The 25859-nt window shown below is 42.8% G+C and overlaps 1 protein-coding gene across 2 annotated transcripts in view; it reads right to left on the bottom strand.

The window, feature by feature from the left end:
- The window catches only part of BEGAIN (brain enriched guanylate kinase associated), a 182460-nt gene extending 170186 nt beyond the window's left edge, over positions 1-12274 (bottom strand). For both annotated transcript variants that reach the window (XM_027849271.1, XM_027849270.1), the window contains exon 1: positions 12209-12274. In XM_027849271.1, the coding sequence (XP_027705072.1) occupies positions 12209-12222 (14 nt within the window). In that variant the 5' untranslated portion in view covers positions 12223-12274. The remainder of the gene's footprint in view (positions 1-12208) is intronic.
- Between the last annotated feature and the right edge of the window lie 13585 nt (positions 12275-25859).

Raw genomic sequence — 25859 nt, forward strand, 5'->3', positions numbered from 1 at the left:
GAGAATCACCAAAGCTGAGCCACAAAGGACCTAGGAATCCGTGAACTTAAGAGATCGTCTAACATGTGCCCCTCATTTTACAGAAGAGGAAGCTGGGCACTCTATAACGATTTCTAGAGCTCTATTTATATAAAAGTCTTGCATCCAGCCCTGCATGTAAATGACCTAACAAAACAACAATGATTCACACTGACAGAGCTTCAAAGCCCTCTTATTTCTTACAATAAACTAAGGAAGATAGTATAAATATTATCATCCTGACTTTGCAGAGGAGAGAGGCTCCAAAGAAGGCTTTCTTCCATTAATATTTCTAGTAGAGACACCATGGAAAAGTGAACAGAACACTGGGTCTGGATTCAGAGGAATGGGGTTTGATTTCTGGCTTTATTTCTTATTTACTGCCCACCTCTCTGTGTGACTTCAGACACTTTCTGGTTCTGAGTTTCTTCATTTATGAAATGAAGAGGTTTTGACTGGATGACCTCAAAGGTCCATCTCAATCTTCATTCATACTCCTGTGAAGTATCAAAGTCTGGACACAGATGCAGGCTTGTTGGATGCAAATCTGGCTTTCTTTCTACTAAGCCAGGCTGCCCGAATGAATTACATACAGTCTGACCTGTATGGAAAACCCTATGGAAAAAAACTCCATGCTGAAGATACTTCATTCACATTAGGAGGCCTTGTTATGGAGGTGTGATCTCAATGGGAGATTACAAGGCACCCTGCAAAGCTTGGAAATTCTGCCAGGAGAGGAAGCAATTTTCTACCCAAAGAGCTACACAATAAAAAGTTTACACATGGATTTTATACTTTTTATCTGCATGTGTAGACATGGCCTTTAACCAAGAACATTTACTCACAAAATTGTACCTACTATTGTCATTATCAAAATTTTTGAAAGCGACATTTTGTTAAATACCAGGATAGAAGAAACACAAAAGCAATCAGTGGGGGCAACTCAAAAAAATTACAGCAATGGACAGAGTACAGTCAGACATGACTGACCAACAACAAAACTTCCTGGCAAACTCCCTAATGGATTCAGATGATCAGAGCTCAAAAGGAAAGAGATCAGCTGATGGAATGTAAAGGGTATTGGATTTGGAAGTCAGAAGAACTGAGTGTCTGAGGCCAGATTTTAACTCATTAAGATGATTCCAAGCCCTATGTTCCACTCACTATGCCGCCACCTTGCACCCTGTATAGGCTTCACTAGACACAAAAATGATTTAAGAACTGAGGGATCTTTGTGGCCCTGTCACAGGTAAACCTGTGATTCCCTCTCTGAACAAGAATCTCTCCTAGGGTATCCCTGACAACCAGTCACCAAACCTAAGTGACAGGGAACTCAAGGTAATCCATTCCATTTTGAAGTAGTTTTGGGAAGCTGCTGCTCATGTCAACATGAAATCCACCTTCCCATAACATCTATTCATTTGTCCCAGTTTTGGGCTTCATACCTCCTCAGTACCCTCTGCCCAGGGGCCCAGGCCAGCCACCTCTTCATCTTTCACCTGTCTATGCTCCTTTGACTGCTCCATCATGCCCTCACACTGGTCCCTTCTCCCCCTTCTTCCTTTTCAGTTTCCTTTTGTATGCTGTCTTCCCCATTAGACTGTAAGCTCCTTGAAGTCAGGCACTGTCTTTCTTTTTCATACTTGTATCCCTAGAAAGTGCCTGGCATGTAATAGGTCTTCAATATATCTTTATTGACTGACTGACCCTCTGGGGCCAAGAAGAACAAATTGAATCCTTCTTTTCATGCTTTACGTGGATTGTCTGGTATTGTTAATTTATATGTAGAGGAACATATGTTTTATTCCTGCTACCAGACTGTAAACCCCATGAGGCCAGTGATTATATTTCCTTATTTCTGGTTTTCCCCGCAGGTGCCAGGGCAGGGCCGTTAAGTACTGGTTGTTTGATTCATGTCTTATATTGCCCTTTAATTCTTTCACACGTGTGTGTATGTCACCTCCCAAACTGACTTATGAGCTCCTGGAGTACCAAGTCCTGCCTTATCCTTCTCTTAAGTCTTCCACATCTCTCAGTCAATAATGGTGAAACAGAGTAGCTTTAGCATGCAAATGATTATGGAGAAAGCTCTATGTCAGCCTAAGCCACAGTGTAGCAGGGCCAGCAATGTTCTAGGGACTCCTGGTGAAAGATTGCTTTGTAAAAAGGGCTATTACCCATTGCCTACTGAATCAAGTCCAAATTCTCTGGCTTTTCAGTCAAGGCCCTCTACCAAAATTTAGAATTACAAGACCTAGAGACAGAAGGGTCCTTTGAAAGAATAGGAAATATTATATAGCACTTCAAGGTTTGCAAAATGCTTTACAAATACAATCTCATTTTATTCTAGCAACCTTGGGAGGTAGGTGCTATTATTTTTAAATTAGAGATGTGGAAACCAAGGCAAACAGAGGCTAAGTGACTAGCCCACAGTCATACAGCTAAATGGTATCTGAAGTAGGATTTGAATTCCTTTACCTATATCATTCCCTAAAACTTTGATGCTCTCCTTGCTTATCTCAATGTACAGAAATCTCAACTATCCTTCAAAGTCAGGCTCAAAAACCATGTCCTTTTGAAAGTCTTCTTTGATATTTCCAGTTGGGAATCACCTTACCTTCCTGGTCCTCACCTTCTTGCACCTGTCTTATTATTTACTTATGCTGTGTTTTACACCAGTTACTTGGTTTAGTGCTATACTTTCTGCTGGACTCTGTCTCCATTGGCACCTAGCACAGTACATCCTTCAAGAGGTCTGTGATTTTGTTGCTGTAGGAGCTCCCTCCACTGATGCTGATTACTGATCCTCTATGTTTTGCATGGCCTCACATGTATAATGGGTATCATATTGCTTCCTTCTCAATGAATGGAGAAGAGGCTAGAAGAAGGAGAGAATTTGGAACTCAAAAATTTTAAATATGAACATTAAAAATAAATAAATAGATTATTCTAGCCCTTTGAAGACTTTTCTTAAGTTCCTGTGGCCACAAAAACATTCATCTACCAGTGGCCAAAGCAATGATGAGCCTCTCTACACTTAGTTAAATTTATTTATTTATTCATTCATTCAAATACTTACTAAGCTCCTTTCATGTGCAGAACACTATTCTAAGCACTGGAGATGATATGAAATTGAGATAAGAAATGCCCTTGTCCTTAATCTAGGAGGAGATTAAAACATAAAACCTAGGTAACTATAATACACAATAATGACATGAGAAGACAAATGCATTAGAAAGAGTCATACAATCCGTTGCCAGGCCTGAAGATTCTCCAGCTAAGGAGAGCTAGCCAGAGTTTATGCCCCAATGGTGTAGAACCCAGAGTGATTACCATTCCATGATAATGACCAACTAATGGTAATTAGCATGTCTCTAACACTTTGAGGTTTACAGAGCACTTTGTTCACAATGGTCCTGAGAAATAGGTAGTGCAAATATTAGCTCCTGTTTTATAATGGGAAAACCAAGAATCAAAGAGCAGAGGGAACTTGTCAGGGTCACCCAGAAAGAAAGGGATACAGCAAAAGGTAGGTGTCATTGGCAGCCTTGCACACAGTGAAGACTAAATTGATGTTCATTGAACTGAAGAGAAACAGAGCCCTTGGGATAGCCCAACTCAGTTTTAGAGGAGCCCCAGGTCCCAGGTTAAGGACAATACCTGAGAGGAAAGAATTCCCATGAAAGAAGCAGGCTGCCTTGCTTGAAAGATAGCTGAAAATTAGAGTGCCTTCTGAAAGAGTCAGCTAAGGCCTGCTCAGCAGAACTGGGCATCTGTCCTCAAGGAGAAAAAAAATCAATATAAAATAGGAGAAGAACCAAGAGAGAAGCCAATGAGAATATACAGGTTTAATTAAGGCCATGTAGGAAGCTCTCATATCTAAGGCCAGTGAAAACCCAGATGGACCTAATGCTTCAAGGAGTTAAAAGCACAGCTCTTCAAAAGAATCATGAAAAGGCAGGGTGTGAAGGGTGGGATGGGGAGAAGTTTCAAAAGAGGAAGTAAGTCAGACAATGAAGAACGTAAGTTAGGCTGGAGGAGTGAACTCATCTTCAAGATGTGCCTTTCATTGACTCTAAAGGACAAGAAGTGATCAGCTCTGGATTGATTTAAGAGACCCCACATATACTGTCAGACCCAAAGCAGCAGCACATTTCCCTTTGAGAAGGATTTACTTACACTGGTATCTTTTGAAAACCATTTGACAAATTAGGTATTAAATACACAATCAATCTAGGGGCGTCTAGGTGGCACAGTGGATAGAGTACTGGGCTTAGAATCAATAAGACTCATCTTCATGAGTTCAAATTCAGCCTGAGACATTTACTAGCTGTGTGACCCTGGGAAAGTCATATAACCCTGTTTGCTTCATCTGTAAAATGAGGAAACAGCGAACCACTCTAGTATCTCTGCCAAGAAACCCACCAAAATGGAATCATAAAGAGTTGGACATGACTGAAACAACTGAACAATAACAAAAATATAATCAATCAAATTATAAAAAATGTTTCCTTCCATGTGATCTTGAACAAGTGACCTGTTTTCTCTGGACCTTAGTGGCCTCATCAGTAAACTGGGGAGAAAAGCTAACATGGAGGCAGCACATAAGCATTGGCTCAGGACACAGAGGGCAGAGGTTCAAATTCTGTGTCAGATTGCATCTTTCTAATCTTCTTTTCTTTTTTTTGGTGGGGCAATTGGGGTTAAGTGACTTGTCAAGGGTCACACAGCTAGTGAGTATCATGTGGCTGAGCCCAGATTTGAACTCAGGTCCTCCTGACTAGCTCCCCTCTAATCTTCTTTAGGTCTCATTTTCTAGTAGTGCAAAACTCCCCCCTTCCCTCTTCCCATCTTTTCAGTCTTATTACACCTTACTTAGGTTTCTCCACATAGGCTGAAATCCAGTGATACTGGCCTCTTCATTGCTCCTCACACAAGAAGGGCCATTTCTAGATTCTGGGCATTTTCACTCGCTGTCCCTCTATGCCTGGAATGCTCTCTCTCCTTCCTGGCTTCCTTCAAGTCCCAGCTAAAGTCCCATCTTCTACAAGAATCCTTTTCTGATCCTCTTAATGCTTCTGCCTTCTTTCTGTTGATTATCTCCAATTTATGCTGTGTATATTTTGTTTGTACATAGTTATTTGCATGTTGTCTCTTCCACCCCTCCCCCATTAAATTGAATTTATTGAAAGCAGGGACTGTCTTTTGCCTTTCTTTGTATCTCTAGCACTCAGCACAGTGCCTAGCACATAGTAGGTACTTAATAAATACTTGTTGACTGACTGAAGGGGTTGAACTTGAAGTCACTGAGATCCCTTCCAGCAATAGATTTATTATCTTCCGTAAGGCAGGGAGTGCACAAAGTTCTCTCAAGTTTTTTTTCTAACTCAAAGGGACTTTAAATGTTATCAAGTCTAATCCCCTCATTTTACAGGTGAGGATGATGATGATGATGATGATGATGATGATGATGATGATAATTAATAATAACATTTTTATAGCACTTACTCTGTGCCGGGCACTATGCTAAGCACTTTACAATTATAATCTCATTTGATCCTCACAACATTCTTTAAGGCAGGGGCTATTATTGTTTCAATTTCACAGTTGAGGAAACTGAGACATACAGAGGTTAAGTGGCCCAGAGTCACCTAGCTAGTAAATGTCTGAGGCTGGATTTGAACTCAGGTCTTCCTGACCCCAGGCCTGGTGCCCTTTCCATTGTGCCACCTAACTACTCTGACTCATGTAAGTAAATGGCAAAACTGGGACTCTAACACAAATCTACTGATTCCAATTCCAGTGCACAATGATTCTTTATGACTCCATGATTCTATACTACATACCCAGCCCTCTTAGCTCTTGAGGAGATAAAGAAGTTTCAAAGTCCAGTTCTCACTCCCAATTAGCTTGGGAAGTGAGGAGAGAGACAAGAACAATGCACGTGAAAAAAATCAGAGAACAATTAAAGTATTTAAGTATATTTTATTGATTTTAAGAACAAGCTGAGTTAAGAGAAGGGAGTGGATAAAGTGGGTTGGTATGGTCAGCAAAGCTGGGGCCTGAATAGGATAGGATAGGATAGGATATGGAAAGACCTTGGGAAAAGGAGAAGGGAACAACTGCGGGAGTAGGGAGGAGGTGAATTCTAGGCAGGGAAATAATAGATCACATTTATATAGTGCTTTAAGGTTTACAAAACATCTCACCTGTGAGGTAGGTGCTATTATCATTCCCATTTTATGGATAAGAAAGCTGATGGAAAGTGAGAGTAAGTAACACTTGTCTAAGGTCCCATAGCTAGTAAGGGTCTGAGACCTGACTCTGGGTCCAGCCCTTTATCCACTTAGCTGCCTGAGCATCATCAGGGGTAGAACACAATGAAGAAACCAGGCTGTAGAAATGGGAAGGTGAATACTGGGAGTGTTGCAGAATAAGGCTGGGTAGATGATAGGAGCAGGGTGGCACATAATGGAGAGTATGCAGGGATTCAGAAAGATCAAGATTCAAAGACCACCTCAGATCCTTAATTGCTGTGTGACCCTGGACAAGTCACTGAAAACCTCTCAGCTTCCTTATCTCTAAAATGCAGGGGGTTGGACTCAATGACCTCAAAGTTACTTTCTAATTTTAATTCTATGATCCCATGATAATAACATTTCCATATGATGCTTTAAAGTTTACAAAGCATTTTGTTTACATTTTTTCTTTTCTTTGTGCCTCGCTGCAACTTTGTGAAGTCGGTACTTCTTATTTCCATCAGATACTAAGGCTTCAGGAGGGTGAATGACCTACCCATGGTAAAGTGGGTAAGTACACTTCAAAAGCAGAATTTACACCCAGGTCTTTCTGACTCCAGGTCACACACACCATGTTCTTTTCCCTTCCTAGGACATAGAAGGCAGTTAACAGAGTACTTTGGAAGCCAAAGAGTTTATAGGAGGAAAGTAATATGGAAAAAGCTACTAATCAGGAGCCAGAAGACTCAGGTTCAGGCTTTTCCAGTAGCTACATTTATGGCTTTTAACAAGTCATTTGCCCCTTCAGGGTCCTCAGTGTGTTTGCTGGAGCAATGAAGGGTTTTGAACTAATTTATCCCTAAGGTCCTTTTCAGCTCCATAATTCAATGTACTCAGAGTTTCCTCCAGTTCTAACATTTTTATAGGATCATAGATTGAGAGTTGAAGGCAACCTTAGAGTACAAGGTAGTATAACCACTCAACACCATCATGAAAGATGTTCATCCTTCTCCTTCATTCTCGAAGAGGACCGATGACATCAGGAGGGTGATGTTTTAACTTGCAAGTGAACTGGATTTAAGTGAGGCAGGGCTGTGCAAAGTCATCAGCCTCACTCCTCCAAAGTCATTCAGAGTCCAATGGCAAGACATAGGTCAGGAAGACTGGCAATGATGCAGGATGTAGTGGGAGACCTTGGTCTTTTTAAGCTAAGGTCTTTCCCAGGTCTCACTTTGTCTGAGGCAAAGCCCATTCAGTAATCAAAGGCTGGGTAAGAATTGAGGCAAAAGATAACCTAGTTTGCCTTCACAACAGAATCAATCTGAGAAGAGAAGACCCTCAGAATTTCTGGCCAGAACAGAAATAATTGTTATTTACACTCACTGTGAGCCATCAAAACCCAAACAATGAGCAAGTGAGGCTTGGGCTGGGACCTATTACTGGAAGGAACAGGGAGGTTAAGAGACTTGCTCTGGGCCACCCAGCTAGCAAGTGTGTGAGCCAGGAATAGAACTCGGGTCTTTCTGAACTCACTGCCCTATCCACAAACTACACCATGCTGCCTCTCACTGTTAGTTTATGAATGTGTTTTTGTACTAGCAGGTGAACCAGGCACTAGATAAGAGCCTGTGGTTTGGAATAAGTAGCAGGAGTCTGCTGCTGCATCTTAGAGAATTCAGTAGAAAACTGGCAAAGGGGTAATGGGGGGGTTGGGAGGGAGGGGGCAGATTAAAAGGAATGAAAGGATTGATTTGGGGAGGATTAATGGCACTGACACAGCTCACAGCCTGGCTAAGAAATAAGCAAATAGATACAGGGCTATCTACAAATATTTGAGAGTTGTAAGAGTTATTTAAGCAGACATAGAGGGCAAGAGAGCTTCAGAGCAGAAGATAAATTCTGCAAGGGAAGAGGTGGAGGATCAAAACAATTCAACCGTCATGTAGCCACCCACCTATGATGTGTCTAGTTGGCTTTGTGGGATGCAAAAGGGTTAGTGGTCACTTAAATTTCTGGAAGTATTTGCCTATGAACCATGAATATCAAGGTTTCTCTTGCTTACGCTACCATACTCAGAGCATTGGAAGTGAGACAACTTAGCAGAGTGGAAAGAGAACTGGCTTTTGAATCAGAGGACCTGGGTTTGAATCCTGGTTCTGACCTTTGCTACCTGTCTGGCCTTGGCCCAATGCTGTAGTGGTAGCTGGTAACATTGGTAGAGGTAGCTGGTAGTACAGTAGATGGAGGGCTGGGCCTAGAGTCGGGAAGACCTGGGTTCAAATCTGGCCTCAGATCTGGGCTTGCTATGTGACCCTGGGCAAGTCACTTAACCTCTGTCTTTCTCAGTTTCCTCAATTGTAAAATGGATATAATAATAGCACCTACCTCCCAGGGTTGTCATGAGGATCAAATGAATGAGATAATATTTGTAAAAAGCACTTAGCATAGTGACTACCACATAGTAGGCACGATATACATATGTGCGTGTGTGTGCATGTGCTTATTCTCTGCCTTCCTATAGTGAAAAGAGTCCTGGATTTTGAGTCAGAGGAACTAGGTTTGACTCTCAGCTCTGCTCTACGATTTTGTGACCTTGGAAAAGTATTTGGGTCTCAGTTTCCACATCTGTAAAATGAGTAGGTTGGATGAGATAAACTATAAGGTTTCTTCTAGATCTAAGCTAAGGACACTAAATTCCTTTATTCCTTTGATTAGATTACACATCCCTGGTTCAAGACAAGTCTGATCACAACTTGCCCTCACAGCCTCATCATGGGGCCTGAGCCCCTGCTCCCTAAGCCCTGTTTTAATCTCCTCCAGTTCCCCAAAGACAGTTTAGACTCCCTGGGAGAGAGGGAACCAAGAATATGTGTGTGGGGTTCCTCTCTGGGCCAAGGTTTCTAAATAAATTTGTGTGCTTTCCTTCAATGCCTTTCAAGGTCTTATAGCCTCAAGTACCCTTTATGCTTAACTGCTTATTGGTTGAGTCCACTCCTCAAGGAGGAATGAAAGAGGCAAAAAATGCCTCTGCTGGATCTCTGAGCTGATCTTCTGGAGTCTCTAGGCTGTCTGGGATATCTCTGGTCACAGGCAGAACAAAGTTAAGGCAGAAAATCCAGGATTCCTTCAGCCAGGTCTCTATGTACCGTCTCTTTCAGCAGCTCTGCTCCTTCCTGTCACCCTTGCCCCATGGGAAATTCTACAAAGGCCATGTCTCCCAGCCCTTTAGCCTTGATTCAATGAATAATTCCCTTTATAATAAAGTATAACTCAGAAACATTTTGAGGTTTACAAGTTGCTTTCCTCAGAGCCCTTTAAGTACAAGGATTATTATCTCCATCTTATACATGAGGAAACAAAACCCCAGAAAGTTGAAGTGATTGCTTAAGTTCATAGAGATATAGTAATAATAGCTAACATTTAAATATAGCACTTACTATGGGCCAGGCACTGTGCTAAGTGCCTTACAATTGTTATCTCATTTGATCTTCACAACAACTCTGGGGGGTAGGTGCTATTATTATTCCCATTTTACAATCGAAGAAACTGAGGCAAACAGAGATTAAGTGACTGTCCAAGGTCATACAGCTAATAAGTGTCTGAGGTCAAATTTGAACTCAGGTCTTCCTGACTCCAGGTTGCATGCTCTATCCGCGGAGAGACCTAGCGGCCCCTAATAAGAGTGAAAACCAAGACTTCAACCAAGTCCTTCTAATTTCAAGTCCAGTTTTCTTGCTGCTGCATTGTGCTGTCTCTGATAACCTCCTCGTGACTTTAGAAGCATCTGGGGGTGGGGGGAAAATCCATAGGAAGAAGTCCTGCATAGTAAGGACATTTCTGAGAGCAAGAAGGCGTATCCCCACTCCTGCTGGCACAATGGAATTTTTAACAACTGATGGTTGAGAGAGCTTCATTCTGAAAACATCCTCTGTCACAATGTCTGGCACATATTAAGTGCTTAATAAATCCTTCATCTCAGTTTCCTTACCTACAAAATGAGGAAGTTAGACCAGATGATAGCTACATAAAGGAATTTTGTCCCAGAAATACTCTGGGACCATGTAAAATTTGAGGAATGCCCTTTCTCTCAACCCCAATGCTTTCATGGGAATTTGTCTCAGATTGGGGACTAGTATGATCCTAAGATTACCTCTTCCATGAAGCCTTCTCAGAACAGCAAGTTGAAAGGTATGTCTTTCTTCTCAAATTGCCCATAGCCCTTTGCCTGGATATCTCTTGTGTCTTATTCTCCCTTCTGTCATAGTTATCTGTATACATGTCGTAGATATGCTTCTCCAGAGCAGTTGAGAGTTGGGCAACGTGGGTTCAAGTACAAAGTATGGTATTTGCAGGGCATGTGACCTTGGGCAACCTTTCTGAATGTGTTCACTCCTCCATAAAAGAAGAAACTTGCACCAGGTCTCCAAGGCTCCTTCCAGTTCCAGTTTTCTGTAGTCTTGTAAGTGGACATTCTATGGCTCTAAGATTCTAAGGCCTGTGTTTCAACTATTTTAGTATCCCTTGAACAGAGCACAGAGCCAGGTATGAAGCAAACTTTAATAAATATATGTTGAATGAATATATATTCTTGATCCTGCTCAAGGGAGGGAGACCACCCTGGGACCCAAACAGCCCCTGCTCATTGTTGGAATTTCCTTACAACCTCCAAACACTTACTCTAGGAGGCTCCTCTCTGAAAGAGAGGGTGGGTATGGGGAAGATGGAGAGGGGAACCATGAATATTTAAATCAGCGTGATCCTAGGACTAGAAAATAAGCAAAGTATATATTATAGTTAGTTGAGAGCTATGCGTTCAACGGCTGGGCTTAACCAGGAGGGCTCTGAATGAGCTCCCAACCCCTAGACTATATATTTTCTTAGACACTTCTTCACTAGCTTTACAGAATTAAGTTCCCCAGAACAATTTAAGTAGAACAGTTACTGAGTATCTACATGAGGAAAGCACAGGGGATACAAAAAGTGGGAAAGGACACAATCCTTGCTCTCAAGCTTACAATCTGCTGATGTATGTGGAGGAGATGTAGGTACGCTGAAATGTGAGGGGCAAAGGACAGATGCATACAAAGTTATTCAAGAAAACTTTAGGAGGAAAAAATCACTGTCACCTGGGATATTGGGTGGCAGGAATCGGGGAGGCTTCAAGGGGCAGACCGCACCTAAGTTGGGTCTTGATGGAAGAGAAAGATTTGAATGAGGGAGTTGAAGATAGTGCATTCCTGAGATAGAAGGGAGTGATGGAGGGCTGACTGTCTGGAATCAAGGAGGCAGAAACGGCAGAATGATAAAGGAAACAGCTCTGGAAGGAACACCGAGTGAATGGAAGGGGAACTCACATTTGGGCATCAGAGCACAAAAACTCAGACGCCCACCAAAACAGCAACAACTTAGCTTTATGCAAAACCTGGGCTGGCAGATCCAACTAGCTATCACAGGATTGATAAAACCAGAGAGAGCTGGAGCTCGTGAGAACTCCTAGGCTGACAGTAATCCCGCTCCGGCGACGCGCTGCCCTTGCCTGGCCGAAACGACTCCCACCCCTCTCCAGTTCTTGAATGTCCGGAAATCCTAGGGCCTCAAGCAACTATAGGCTCCTTCGGGTCTCATAAAGCGACCTCCTGGGGAGCCAGAAGCTGGGGAGGGGAGCTTGATTCCACATCCGCAACCACGGGCTGTGTAGACCCGCCCAATGGAGTGTGCAAAAGCCATACTCAGTAATAGCACCAGGGAAATTGGCTATTGTTTTCTGAGACCCCGGAGGTTCTCTGTCTCTCCCTCCCCCTCCAACATTCCCGGGGCATTGACCCGCACTCCTGGGTAAATGCACTGCCCCCTCCCTCTCCCCAGTCCTTACCCTTCGCCCACCTCGGGTGCCCAGGAACACCGTATTTTGCCAAATAAATCTGGAATGACAAGAAGGCTGTGCAGCTTACCTGATTTTCTCCATGTCTGCGGCAGAGGCCTAGGAGGGAGAAACCAAACAAGAGCTTCAAGAGGAGGAAGGCTAGGGCTCAGCCCGCGGCGCGCGGCACGGGCTCAGCCCGGGCGCTGGGCTCCCGAGCAGGTGTGCCCGGCGCGCTTGGGAAGCCCGGCGGCTCAGCGGCCGCATCCCGAGAAGCAGCCACCGCCCCGCTCGCGGCTCTGCGGCCGGGGGAAGCCAGGGAGGGAGGCTGGGAGGGAGGAGGAGGCTGCAGGCGCTCACTTGCTCGCTTAGCCCGCCCGCCCGCCCGCCTCCCCTCCAGAGCCCCGCGCTACCGAATGACTCAGTGGGAGCGCCCAGGAGGGCCCGGCCAGAGCAAGTAACAGGTGACCGCGCTGATTGGCTCCCAGACAAAAAGTTGAAAGGCTTGGGCCGCCCGGGACGGGGAGACCTGTCCGCTACCCCTAGCCCAAGCTCCCAGGCGGCCAGGTGGAGTGAGGTTACAGAATTCTAAAGGGAATTGGAGGCTCAGTTCGCCCTGGGGGGAGGGTGGGGGCAATTTCGAGGCAAGGGTGTGACTAATGAGACAGTCACATAAAAGAGGCAAGGCGCATACACCGCACAGAAAAGCACACACGGACACACACACACACACACACACACACACTCACACATACACACACGCACCCAGAGACAGGCGAAGAGACACGGAGGTAGAGACACACAACCGCACAGAGATGGAAGGAGGCGCACAGAGAGGCAGAGACTCACTGGGCAAGACAGAGATAGGACAGAGACAGAAAAGGGAGATGGGCACCCAAAGACAAAGGGAGAAAGACAGAAAAAGTGACTGAGACACACACACACAGAAAGACAGAGACATCCACAGAAGAAGAGACGGGGATACACACAGAGGGACACAGAAAAAGCAAAAGGCAGAGGCGTAAGGAACAGCGAAACACCCAACAACAGAGAGGGATGCTAGGAGCTTAGGCTAAATGCACCCACAGAAGCTCTGGACGGGAATCTGCTTCTTTGAGTGCTCCTCAGTCCTCTTTTCAGACCTCGCCCCAAAGGCGGCCAGGCTCTGCTTAACGTTTAACCCCTTCCCTACCATCCATGCGCTCTAACAGGCCCCGAAATGGGAGTGGAGGCTCTGGGTTGTAATCAACTGAGAAGCTGCGCCCCATTAACCCTTTAGCAGCCGCTCTTTCCCAGCTCTAGTGTGTTCTGTTCCTCGAGGAAGGGTGGTGTGCTGTGGTGTGGGGGTGGTGTGTGTGGTTATTAACTCTTCAGAAACTAGGTTATTACCCTGGGGAAGGGGCCACTGCTCTAAGGGCTTTAGAATCCCAGAGCCTCAGGGTCTATTCCTCAGTCCTCTCCCACTCCTGCCTCCTTCCTTCCCTACCTTCCCAGATCACTGTCAGTCACTGGCAAAAGGGAAACCTTGACCTAGAATCACACAATTTTAACACTAGAAGTGGGGCTTAGAATCTTAGAACCATAGCCATAAATTGTTAGAAGTGGAAGGAACCTTCACTGTTTAATTTTTATCTTTGCATCACCCATGCAAAGAGGTGTAAGACTAGATACGGGGACAGGACCTGTAATTTCCTTAGTATAGGGAACTACCAGATGAGGAAATTACCTCTGCCAAAGCAGGTAGGCACTTTTCTGCTACTTTCAGAGTCACACAGCCAGTATGTGTCATAGCTTGAATCTGAACCCAGTTCTTCCTGGTTTTCGGACTGCCTATCATGTATGGCACATAGTAAGCATTTAATAAATGACTTGATTGATTGATCTCAGCCTCCTCATTTTACAGATAAGGAAACTGGTACCCAAAGTAGGATGGGGAAATGACTTGCTTCAGTTCACACAGCAACTCAGTGGCACCAGCAGAATTCTAACCCAACCACATCACCTGCTGCCTACCTATCAAAATGCTATTTCAACTGTGCCAAGACTTCTCACTTGAATCAGAGAATGTTATGACTGAAAAGGATAGTCTAATCCTTTCCTTATCCCAGAGCTCCACTCCTTAACCATTTTAAGGATGTGGAGACTGAGGCCCAGAGAGTGAAGTAACTTGACCCAAATCACAATGTAAGTAAATCACAAAGCTCGGATATAAGGATCATTTAGACCTTAATGTGCATTGAAGTTCTTGGGGTTACTTCTCCCAGGGAGAAGTGAGCAGTCCCCAGTGAGCAGTGAGGAGGTTTTTTAAAGAGATCTTTAGGGTGTGGCCTTCCCACAATCATACACACTCTGCCAATAAGTAACACCATTCCTGTTTGTAATATTCCTTGATCTCCCACTCTTTCACTTCTTCTTGAAGACATAGGGGGCAGAGACTTAAAGGTTTCCACTCTGAGAGGATGAGGCTGAATCCTACCCAAAGCCCAGCAGCAGAAGCCAGCAGTCTTAAAAGTGGTCTTATTTTTTCTATTAGAGAATAAGCTGCTTAAGGCCTGTTTGTAGCTCCTGCTTAATCACATCCTTCAGGATCAAGTCCAGTGTTCTGTATACTGTGGAAACTTATGTCTGCTGAATGTAAAGGTCAGGAGGGGTAAAATCATCATATTCTCCAAGAAGGTAGCATGAGACAAAGGAAAGCACATTGGTATAGGAGTCAGGAGAGTTGAGTTCATGTACCGACTCTGCCACTAATTTTTTGTGTGACTTTTGGCAAATCACTTAAGTTCTCTGGTATTCAGTTTCACTACTTCTAAGATGGAAGTAACCATCCTTGTTCCACCAGAACAATTATGAGGATCAAATAAGATGATAAAATGTAAAGACCCCTGGACTGGGAGGCAGGAGACCCAAACAGTTTCAGTCTTAGCTCTACCACTTAAATGGACAAGAGTCCACAGTCCCTCTCAAAGCTTCAGTTTGTGCATCAATGTAAAGGGAAGCATAATCCCTGATTGCTTGCCTTCCTCAAAGGACTGTTGGGAGGATGACATGAGAAGAGGTGGACTCCTTCCGATTGGCAGATGTGATGTTTTTCATCTATTTATCCCCAGAAGCACTGGAAAACACTAGGCACTTACATGTTTTCTGAATTGAGTAGAATGTAGGTGAAAACCTTCTTTCAAGCAAGGCATGAACATTTCTAGGTGTGCCATTACTGAACTATTCTGTTAGCACTTCTACATTCAGAGAAGAACCTTGAGAAATCTGTTCATTCCACAATTCTTTCCTGTAATCTCAACTGCTCACTAAGCAGATGGAGGTGGGGCTGGGGTGGAAAGAGAAGTTAAACTGAACAATAATAGGAGTTAACATTTCTATAGGATTTATAGGATAATAGGCTCTTAGGAATTTGAATCTGGAAAGGACCTTAAAGATCCTATCTTTCGACCCCCAAATTTTGTAAGTGAGGGGACTAAGACTCTGAAAGACAAAGTTACTTGCTAAAAATTGTTTAGTAGTTTCAGTCATTTCCCACTCTTTGTAACCTCATTTGGGATTTTCTTGGAAAAGATACTGGAGTGGTTTGACATTTCTTTTTCTAACTTGTTTTACAGATGAGGAAACCGAGGTAAACTGGGTAAAGTGACTTGCCCAGGGTCACATAGCTATTGTCTGAGGCTGGATCTGAATTCAGGAAGATGAGTCCATTGCGCCACCTAGCTGCCCAATCCCTGTTTTTATAGATAAGGAAACTGAGGTTTGAAAAAGGTTCAGGGATCTGCCTCAAGTCACAGTCAGTAAGTGGAGGAGCTGGAATTCAAATCCAGGTCTACTCTTTCCAATGCCAATGCTCTTTCTACTCCACAAAGGTAGCTAAGAATCATCAGGAAAGTCCTTAAGACATGAAATTCTGGAACCACTCAATTGCAGCCCCAAAGGGCAGAAGTCATGCTGCTAAGGGGGGAGGGAGACCTCCTTTAAATCTCTCGCTTCTCTTAATAACCTGCTGTGGCTGGGCTGCCCATGCATTTATCTAAAATTAATTAGAATGTATTAAGATTTCATGAATAGTCTCCAAATGAATTATTCATTTGGAATAGGCAGGCTCTGCCCAAATTCAACTGGAAGAGCAGTTTCCTAGATGTCTGTCCTTCCTGTTTCTCCAAAGTGCCTCTTGAGGTAGGAGGCAGCAGGAGGATCAGGGAAGAGGACAGAAAACAGAGGAGAAAGTCAGAAGTGGAGAGATTTTATGTGGCTTTTATTAATCAACTGGTAGAAAATCAGGTGGGTTTTGAGAGGGGAAAGACTGTTAGACTTAGAGTCAGAAGATATGGAGGTACCATTTTTTAATTACTTAGGGAAAGTCATTTGCCCAAATCCGAGCCTCAGTTTCCTCATCTGTAAAATGGGAAGAAAGCTACACTGAACATGAAATGAAGCAATGAATGGGAAGATGAATTTTAACTGCAAAGTATGATAAAATAAGGGCTATTGTTAATTTAGATTATTTAAATAATGCTGGTTCCTTTGGCAGTATAGTTTACAAAAAGCTTTGCAAATGATAGACCTGTGGGATAACATAGCATAGTTGAAAGGGGTATTTGAGTTCTAGCTCAAATACTTAATAGCTGTATGCTTTTGAGTAAGTCACTTCCCCTCCCAGTTACATATCCATAAAATAAAGAAATATATTCTAACCCTAAACATGTGATTTTAGGTATGTGGTGAAAGTATTATCTCCATCTTATAGACGAGGAAACAGACCTAGAAAGGCATGAAATTAGTACCTACTTCATAGAATTATTATCTGGAAGGTATTTTTTTTTTAAAACTATAAAGCAATGCAGAAATATGTACTGTTATTATTGACTTAGGATCATGGGATGTAGAGTTAGAAGGAGCCTTGAAGGCAATGTAATACCCCACCCTCCTTTGTTTTACAGATAAAAGAAACAGACTCAGAGAAAGTGTCTCCCATCATAGTGATTTCCTGATAGAACTAGGATGAGAACTTCCTCTTAACCACAGCCCAATCCTTTTTTCATTTCTCTGATAGGTAATGGGGAGCCATTATGGGTTTTTGGGAGAGTGACATGATGAAACTGGTATTTTTTTTTACAGCCAGTATCAATTGTGGCTATGCCTCAAACCCAGATCACACAACACCAAGACCAATATTCTTTCTACTGCACTGTGCTCACTCTACCTGCTTCTCTAAGTACTGGTGAGGGGTCCAAGAGTTATTAACCTATGAAGCCATGTGTACTCCATGGGAGACAGGGGCAGTGTTGGGAGATGGTATGGGAGGTTAGCCTTCTGCTGCCAGCTATCAGAGGCTTCAAAAGACTGATTACCTGCTTTCCTGGAGGTCTAAGTTCAATGAGGGGATCCCTCTCATTTCCATAACACTTCAAGATTTACAAAATACTTTCATCACAAGAATCCTGTGGAAGTATTACCTAGTCACTTAGGCAACTAAGTACAGTGGATAGAGTGTTGGATTGGAGTCAGGAAGACCTGGCCTGCCTCAGATACTTAAAAGTTGAATGACTCTGGAAAATCACTTAACCACACCATATCTCAGTTTTCCCATCTATAAAATGGGGATAATAATAGCACCTACATCACAGGGTTATTGTGAGGAGCAAATGAAATAATATATGGAAAGCTTTACAAATCTTAAAGTGCAACATCAATGCTATTATTATTATATTGAATTATATTATTATGGAATAATATATGTAACTATTACAGAAGTGGAGACTCAAAGCAATTGAATAACTTGCCCTAAGTCACACAGTTATTAAATGTCAGAATCAGCACTCGAACCCAGGTTTTCTGTATCTAAATCCACTTCTCTTTTCACTATATCATAGTTCCTTTGCTGAATGATTATCATTCGCTTATATCAGTCTGTTAGGGTATCTGAACCTGGCCACCTGTATTCTGCCTAATCAGACTTTCCCCATCATCAATAACTCTACCAGCAGAGAACATACCCAGGCCCTATGAATGCCATTTTGGTGAAATCACTTGATCCAGGTTTAAAAATCATAGGTTAATGTGACATGATGATGCCACCATAATGATGATGATATAATAATGATATCATAATGCCATCATAATAATGATTGTCTTGGTAGCATCCTTTAAAGTTTACAAAGCCCTCTCCAGATACCCCCTCCTTTGAGCCTTGCCACAATCTTGTGCTTTAGGTAGTAAGGGTGTCTTCATTTTTGTTGTTGTTTAGCCATTTCAGTCATGTCCCCATTTTACAGATGAGAAAACTTCAGCTCAGAGAGGATCAATGATTCATTCCATGGACATAAAGCTAATAATTGTCAGAGGCCAAATCTGAACTCAGGTCTTTTTGACTTCAAGATCAATACTTTAACCACTATATGATATTGCTTCTCATGCAGAACAAGATAATTAAAACACACACACACACACACACACACACACACACACACCTGGATTTGAAATCAGAGGACTGGGCTCTATTACCTTTTAGTAATTATTAGGGTTACTTATTAATGTAATCTTAGGCAAGTTACTCCAACTCTTTGGCCCTCCTGAGTATAAAATGAAGGAGTCAGACCACATGATTTCAAAAGTTACTTCCAGTTCTTAATTCTGCGAGTAGCCTGTGTTTACATGACTTTTAAAAAAAGTTATGTTGTGATATGGCTGAGTTTTTTTGTGATACGAAAATCAGCAAATTTGTATATGATGAATCCTGGCATAGTGAGTAGAGTTCTGGATGTGAGATCAGGAAGACCTGGATTCTTATACTGCCTCAGACACTTCCTTGGAAGTGTGACCCTCTCTTACCTTGAGTTTCCTCATCTATAAAGGAAGGATTTTAATATCATTTAACTCCCAGAGTTGTGGGCGGCTAGGTGGCGCCATAGTGCATAGAATGCCAGGCCTAGAGTCAGGAAGAATAATCTTCTTGTGTTCAAATCCAGACTCAGACACTTACTAGCTGTGTAACCCTGGGCAAGTCACTTCACCCTATTTGCCTCAGGTTCCTCATCTGTAAAACGAGCTGGAAAAGAAAATGGCAAACCATTTGCCAAAAAAACTCCAAAAGGGGTCATGAAGAGTCAGGCATGACTAATAACAACTCCCAGGGTTGTAGTGAGGATACAATGAGGTAATGTAAAATAAAACACTTTAAGTATTTTACAAACCTCAACTACTACTCTTATTAGAGATGGTTGCTAAGGAGACCATTGTATTTAAATTAATCACTAAACACCTAGAGAGGCAGCTTGGCATAGTAGAGGTTGAGAGCCGGCCTTGTGATCCGGGGCAAATCCCTTAATGCAGAAGGCAGTTGTCCAAGGTTCTGACCTCCTTTGGTAGAGGAAAGTACCTGACTGGCAGCTCTCTATCCCAATGAAATCACAGATCTACTTTCTAGCTTTTAAATGTCTAGTCATCCTCTTTGTGAAGGGGATTTTGGTTGAGTCATTTCCTTCCTCTGGCTTTCTGTTTCTTTATTTTAAAGTGGGGTAGGCAAGTGGTTTGGACTTGATAAGCTCCAAGATCCTAGGTACTATGAATTTAAACTTATTACACTGTCCTTGGCAGTGTATATTGAAGCCTAAGTCCTTGGTGAACTTTAAGAATTCCACTAAATGATAAGTTCTTGGAGGCTGTCTGATGACGATGATGGTGGTGATGATGGTGATGTTGGTAATGGTGATGGTGATGGTGATGGTGATGGTGGTGGTGGTGATGATGCTGCTGCTGCTGCTGCTGATGACTATGAGCTTCAAGTTTCCATGATTTCACCAGTCTGGGTGCTCCTTCCACAGATACATAGACCCTCTACTTCAGTTGTTGATTTTTAAGAATTACTGTGTTCTAAAATGCATCTCATGTGGCCAAGGATGGATCTCTAGGAATGGACCTTTCTGCACTTAATTTGTCAACTCCTTGAAGGACAAGTACACAGTTCATTGCCGGCTCTTACTTGAAGAATTTTGGGTTTGGTATTAGGGCTTCCACTCTTCAGAAACATGTTACATTCTGATGCCCCTCACTGGGTACCTAATCTTTATTGAAGGAGTGATTGGGGAATAAAGCCCATGAAATCAGACAGGCAGCTCTAGGCTGGATCCCCAGAGACATAACTTTGTCATTGCTTCCACCCTCATTCTGGACTCTGGGAAAGAAAAATGTCATCACCCTGGACCACCCTAGACCACAGATACCTTTAAAAACCTGAGCTTGCAGCAATGAAGACACTAGTAGAAAATGATCAAAGTCACTTTCCCCACTGCAATGCCCTCCCCAAAGCCTCACATGGCCTCTTTGCTTCTACTCACACTATACACTTGTCTGAACAACAATATTCCAGCTCTGTTCCCACTATCTGTCTCCCCTAAATATCCTGGCAGAAGTGGCACTGTTATTATTGAGGCAACTAGGAAAGAAGGAAGGAAATAAGCAACTAGAAAGCATTTACTATGTGCTTTATACTTTATTTTTTATCACTTTACAAATATTATCTCACTTGATCCTCACAACAATCCTGGGAAGTAGGTGCTGTTATTATTCCCATTTTACAGTTGATGAAACTGGGGCAGACAGAGATGAAATGACTTGCCCAGGGTCACAGAGCTAGTAAGTATCTGAGAATGGATTTGAAGGTATGTTTTCCTGTCTTTGGGCCCAGCACTCTATCCATTGTACCACCTAGCTGCCTAGGTGGCCCAGGGCATAGTGCATTGGACCTGTGCGACCTCCAAATCCTACTCCAAATCCAATTCTAAATTCCAAAATTTTACTTCCAATTTCACTATGTCAGGATCTATCAAACCTCCCTTTCTGCAGTACAGCTGATTCATTTGCACTTCTATGTGCCAGCTTGGAGCTCTTAATGAACTCTAACATCCCTTCTAGACCCAATTTTACAATCTTTCTGTCTTCTTCAGCCTTGCCTCCTGCTATTTTACTGCCCAAGCATGTCTCCCTTCTTCCCTCCAAACCCCAGTATCAACTGATCTGTCTAATATTCCTTGTCTACTATATAGGATAAGGGAAGCATCAACTCCAAAGTCTTTGTTTCCATTTCCACAGCCTGAATTCACCTATACAAAGCTGACTTTATTTCAGCTGCCTCCAGGAAGCCTTCTCTGACTAGTCCAATCCAGTCCATAGAGAACCCTTCGCACTCTTATGATCTGTGCCTCTCATTGTAATAATTAAGTAATAATATTTTGGTGCTAGGCAAATGTCCTAGGACCCATGATTTCATCAGTGTGGGTCTTCCCTTCACTGATGGAGATAGCAACCCCTTCATTCTTCGGTAAAGAATAGCATAAATTGCTGTGGTTAGAAAACAACAACAACAACAACATTCCCCTGGTGGCCAGTCTTTTTAGGATGAGCTTCTCTGCATTGGGCTAAGCTAGTCCTCAGACAACCAACCTACAATCCATCTCTGGATATAATATCTGAAGCCCTTGATAGGACCTTTCAGAACCCATGATCTGGGAGCCTTTTGAAAATCTAGGGTCATCTCTTTCCCCCCTCCCCTCTCCCAGGATGCCAGGAGGCATCAGAAAAGATTATAACTGTACTATCAACTCCCATTTCTAGGAAATTTTAAAGTTTACCATGGGCTTTCCTCATACCAACTCGGGCAAGCAGGGAGCTATGAGTATTATCTCCATTTTTATAGGGGAGAAAACTGAAGTAAAGAGACATGGAGGAACTTGCTCCAAGCCACACAGCTAGTCATCAGCCAGGACTGACTTCAGTACTTGTCCCACTATATCATATCATTCTATTAAATTATCCTTTATTTGTATATGATTTACTGCTCCTAAAAATGTTAACTCACATTTCTATAGCACTTTTAGGTTTATAAAGCACTTTCTTTATGACTACCCTATGAGGTAGGTAGTACAAAGATAATTAACCCCATTTTACAGATAAACAAATTAAGATACTGAGAGGTTGTAGCACACAACCTAATAAGTAGCTGGGCTAGGACTTGAACCCAGATCTCTTAACCTCAAGACCAATGCTTTTTCTAGTATGCTATATTTTTCCTACTAGACTAGAAGTTTCCTGGGGGTAGCCAAACTATCTTTGGCATCTCTGTATCCCCCACAGAGCCCTGCACACAGTAGGTGTTCAGATGAATGCAAAACAGAAAACATGGTGTGATTTTGTTGACTGGTGGAGGGGCAGGGACTGGAGGATAAGAGAAGGAATGAAAAGAAAAAAAAAACCTGCTGAAATTACTTTTCAAATGAAACAGAGACCAGATTTTAGCCAACAGGCCAATGGAGCTACACAGAGGCTCAAAGTAAATGGTGTCTTATTAGGAACCAGCCCACTTTAAGAAGTCAAGGCACTTCTTAACTGCCCAAACTTAGTCTTCCCCAAGGTCTGAAGGAGACCATTAGGGCTCCTGAGACCTATTCAGTTCCTACAATAAATTCTAAAAGATTACCTGGGTATATACTTGGAAAACTGCTGAGTACCCTCAAGGCCAATATAAATGCTTTCCTTTTTCCCCTCATCTCCTGGGTTCTTCTAAGGAGGTGAACAATCTAGCTTAGCTGGGTTTCAAGAACTGAAGGGTAATCACTTATCACTCTGTGCTCACTGTGTCCAACTTAGATGAGAAGACTGGGAATTGTGAAATCACATAATTTCCAAGGTGAAAGCCTAGGTGCCAGGGGTGGTGGTGGTGGTGATGGTGTGATCCTGTCTCCCAAAGATAGATAATTTCCTCATGGGGGGAAATTCTTTAAGAATTCTAGGGGAAGGGAATGCCTTACATGGCAATCAGATTTAAAAGAGTCTGGAGAGGAGGCATCATGCTATATTAGAAAAAAACCAAGGACTCAAGCAATTAGAAAACTTGTTTGAAACAGAGAAACTTGGAATCTGGCTTCATTTTGACTACTAACTCATTGAAGGACCTTGGGCAAATCTTTTCCCTTTCCTAAGTCTCAGTTCCCTCATTTTTAAAATAAAGGGGCTGGCAGGGGTGGGGAACCTGTAGCCTCGAGGCCACATGTGGCCCTCTAGGTCCTCAAGTGTAGCCCTTTGACTGAATCCAAACTTCATAGAACAAACCCCCTTAATAAAAGGATTTGTTCTGTAAAACTTGGACTTAGTCATAGGGCCACACCCAAGGACCTAGAAGGCCACATGTGGCCTCAAGGCCACAGGTTCCCCACCCCTGGCTGGACTATATGATTTCTAAGGTCTGTTTCACCTTGGACATGCTATATTTCTATACATTTATTGTTTCTGTCACTTGAATCCAGTTATGAGACTATGTAGTGGTTAGAGGTAAGGATCTGTTTAATGGAATTTTAGTTTCACTAAGAGCTAAGGAGAAGCCTCATTCCATTGAAAATCTTACAAATAATGGTTTGGGGGTCAAAAGACCTAAGATTTGGATTTCATACTTCCCTTGTAATCCATAGGAATTAGAACAAATAGAATACTTAAAAGTTATCTAATCCATTCCCACCATTTGTAGATAGGGAAACTGAGGCTCAGAAAAAGGAAATGACTTGTCCAAGGTTACGCAGGAAAGATGTAGCACATATCCCTTGTCCTCTGACTGAAAATTTGAGTCTTTTTTCACTATAAATGCTACTACTTTCCTAGAAGTCACAACCTTTTGGGGCCTTGGTTTCTTTATTTGTAAAATGGATATAATAACACTTGCTTATTGTTTTAAGAAAAGTGATATATAACCTTGAAGCAGTGTAGAAATGTGAGTAGTAATCTTATAAAATCATTAGGGCATGACTGCATGTGTGTGCATGTGTGTGTGTACATATGCATGTGCATGTGTGTGCTTGTGCGTGTGTGCTCTTGCTCATGCATGTGGTGTAGCAAATACAGTCTCTGTTACATAGCAAGTGCCTTGGATGGGAAGTTCCTGTGACAAGAGGGATATTTCAGTCAACAAAACACCATTCCTGTATCCTAGGTGCAGTACAGCTTGGGGAGCTAGGTGCTATTAGTTTAAAAACACATCAATTCCACCCCTCCTCTATTCTATTTCCTTTCTCATGATTCCCATCTTCTGCTTACCTTATCTATCCTCTTATCTGTAATTCTTCCTCTGCTCCTGTCTTCTATTTCCTTTTTCTTTCCTTCTTCCTTCTCTCTTTTCTCTTCCCTTCTTCCCTCTTTCCTTCTTCTCTCCTCTGCCCAATGGAGGGGTAGAATGCTCACTTTCTGGCCCAGACTTCCTAACATTTATCTCTTTCTCATAAGGGGAGCTGTGACTGGAGTTAGACATACAGCAGTGGACTGGGTTGCTTTGTGAGGCAGTGTAGTACAGTGGAAAGAGTGTGGGACTTGGAGTCAGGAGAGACACGGGTTCAATTCCTGTCTCTGACACTTATTAGCAGTGTGACCCTGGGCAAGTTGCTTAGCCCCAGTTTCCTCATCTGTAAAATGGGGATAATAATACTGTGAGTTAAGTATTACGAGTATTACGCAGCAGGTGATAAAATGTATGGAAAGGGCTTTACAGGCCTTAAAAAGCTATGGAATGGTTGGTTGTTGTTACTATTATTATTATTTGTATGCATCATATCACAGACTCTATTCTGAGGCTGGATAACCCCCCAGGATGAAGTTGAGGAGATTCTTTCAATCCTTTCCAGCTTGGGGATTTTGTGAAAATGTTTATGCTTTACTTCATACACCCACATATAGATGTGCATGGACGGCTGATTTTGAGTAATGGGGGAAAGAGGTAGAGATCCTTTGCAGACTCGAGTTCAGAGGTTTGAGTTTAAGAGCTTAGCCTCCCTTGCTTGGGCTTAGGGAGGGAGGACAGATTGTGGATCACAGATGCTGTTGCAAATTTTGGGATCCTGATGATATGAAGGCCAATGAAGTATCAAAGTGGGACCTGAGGGATGGCGGCCTTGTCCATGCTGTTTCCTGAGGATGGAGGCAGATGGATTGTAATGGGAACAGGCCTTGGAATAAAAGAATGCAGAATACTTCTGGGATTTAAGGTTTAGAAGATTACAGTTTTCAAGGGGAATGAGGGTAAACAGAGTGAGGCCTCTAGCTGTTCCTACATCCTCCCCAGAGCCCATCTGTCTTGGATTTGGGCCTCGTTTCAGACAGAGAGTGTGGGGATGGAAGGGATGCTGAGGCTTTGCTACGAAGCAGACTTTATGGATGGGGGCTTGAGCTTTAGCAGGGACATTTCTCAGGTACCAGGTATAAAATGCCATCCCAGCAACCAAACTGCAACATAATGTGCCCCCTGCCCACCTCTACATAGAATATCTCCCAGTATTCCCTGACCTGCATCTTCCCAACTCCACTCAGGCTTGTCTCCTGTATGATATGGTCTACTGTTGTTCAATTGTGTCCAACTTTTCATGACCTCATTTGGGATTTTCTTGGCAAAGATACTGGTGTGGTTTGCCATTTCCTTCTCCAGCTCATTTTACAGATAAGGCAAATAGGGTTAAAGTGACTTGCCTAGGGTCATATAGCTAGTGAGTGTCCGAGGCTAGATTTGAACTTGGGGAAAAAGAGTCTTTCTGACTCCACATCCATCACTCTATCCACTGTGCCACCTAGCTACCCCTTATAATATGGTCATCAGGGGTGGGGAACCTGCGGCCTTGAGGCTATACGTGGCCTTCGAGGTTCTTTTGAATGAGTCCAAATTTTACAGAATAAATCCTTTTATTAAGGGGATTTGTATTGTGAAGTTT

This window comes from Vombatus ursinus, unplaced genomic scaffold, assembly GCF_900497805.2.
Source record: "Vombatus ursinus unplaced genomic scaffold, bare-nosed wombat genome assembly UNPS02007284.1, whole genome shotgun sequence".
NCBI lineage: Eukaryota > Metazoa > Chordata > Mammalia > Diprotodontia > Vombatidae > Vombatus > Vombatus ursinus.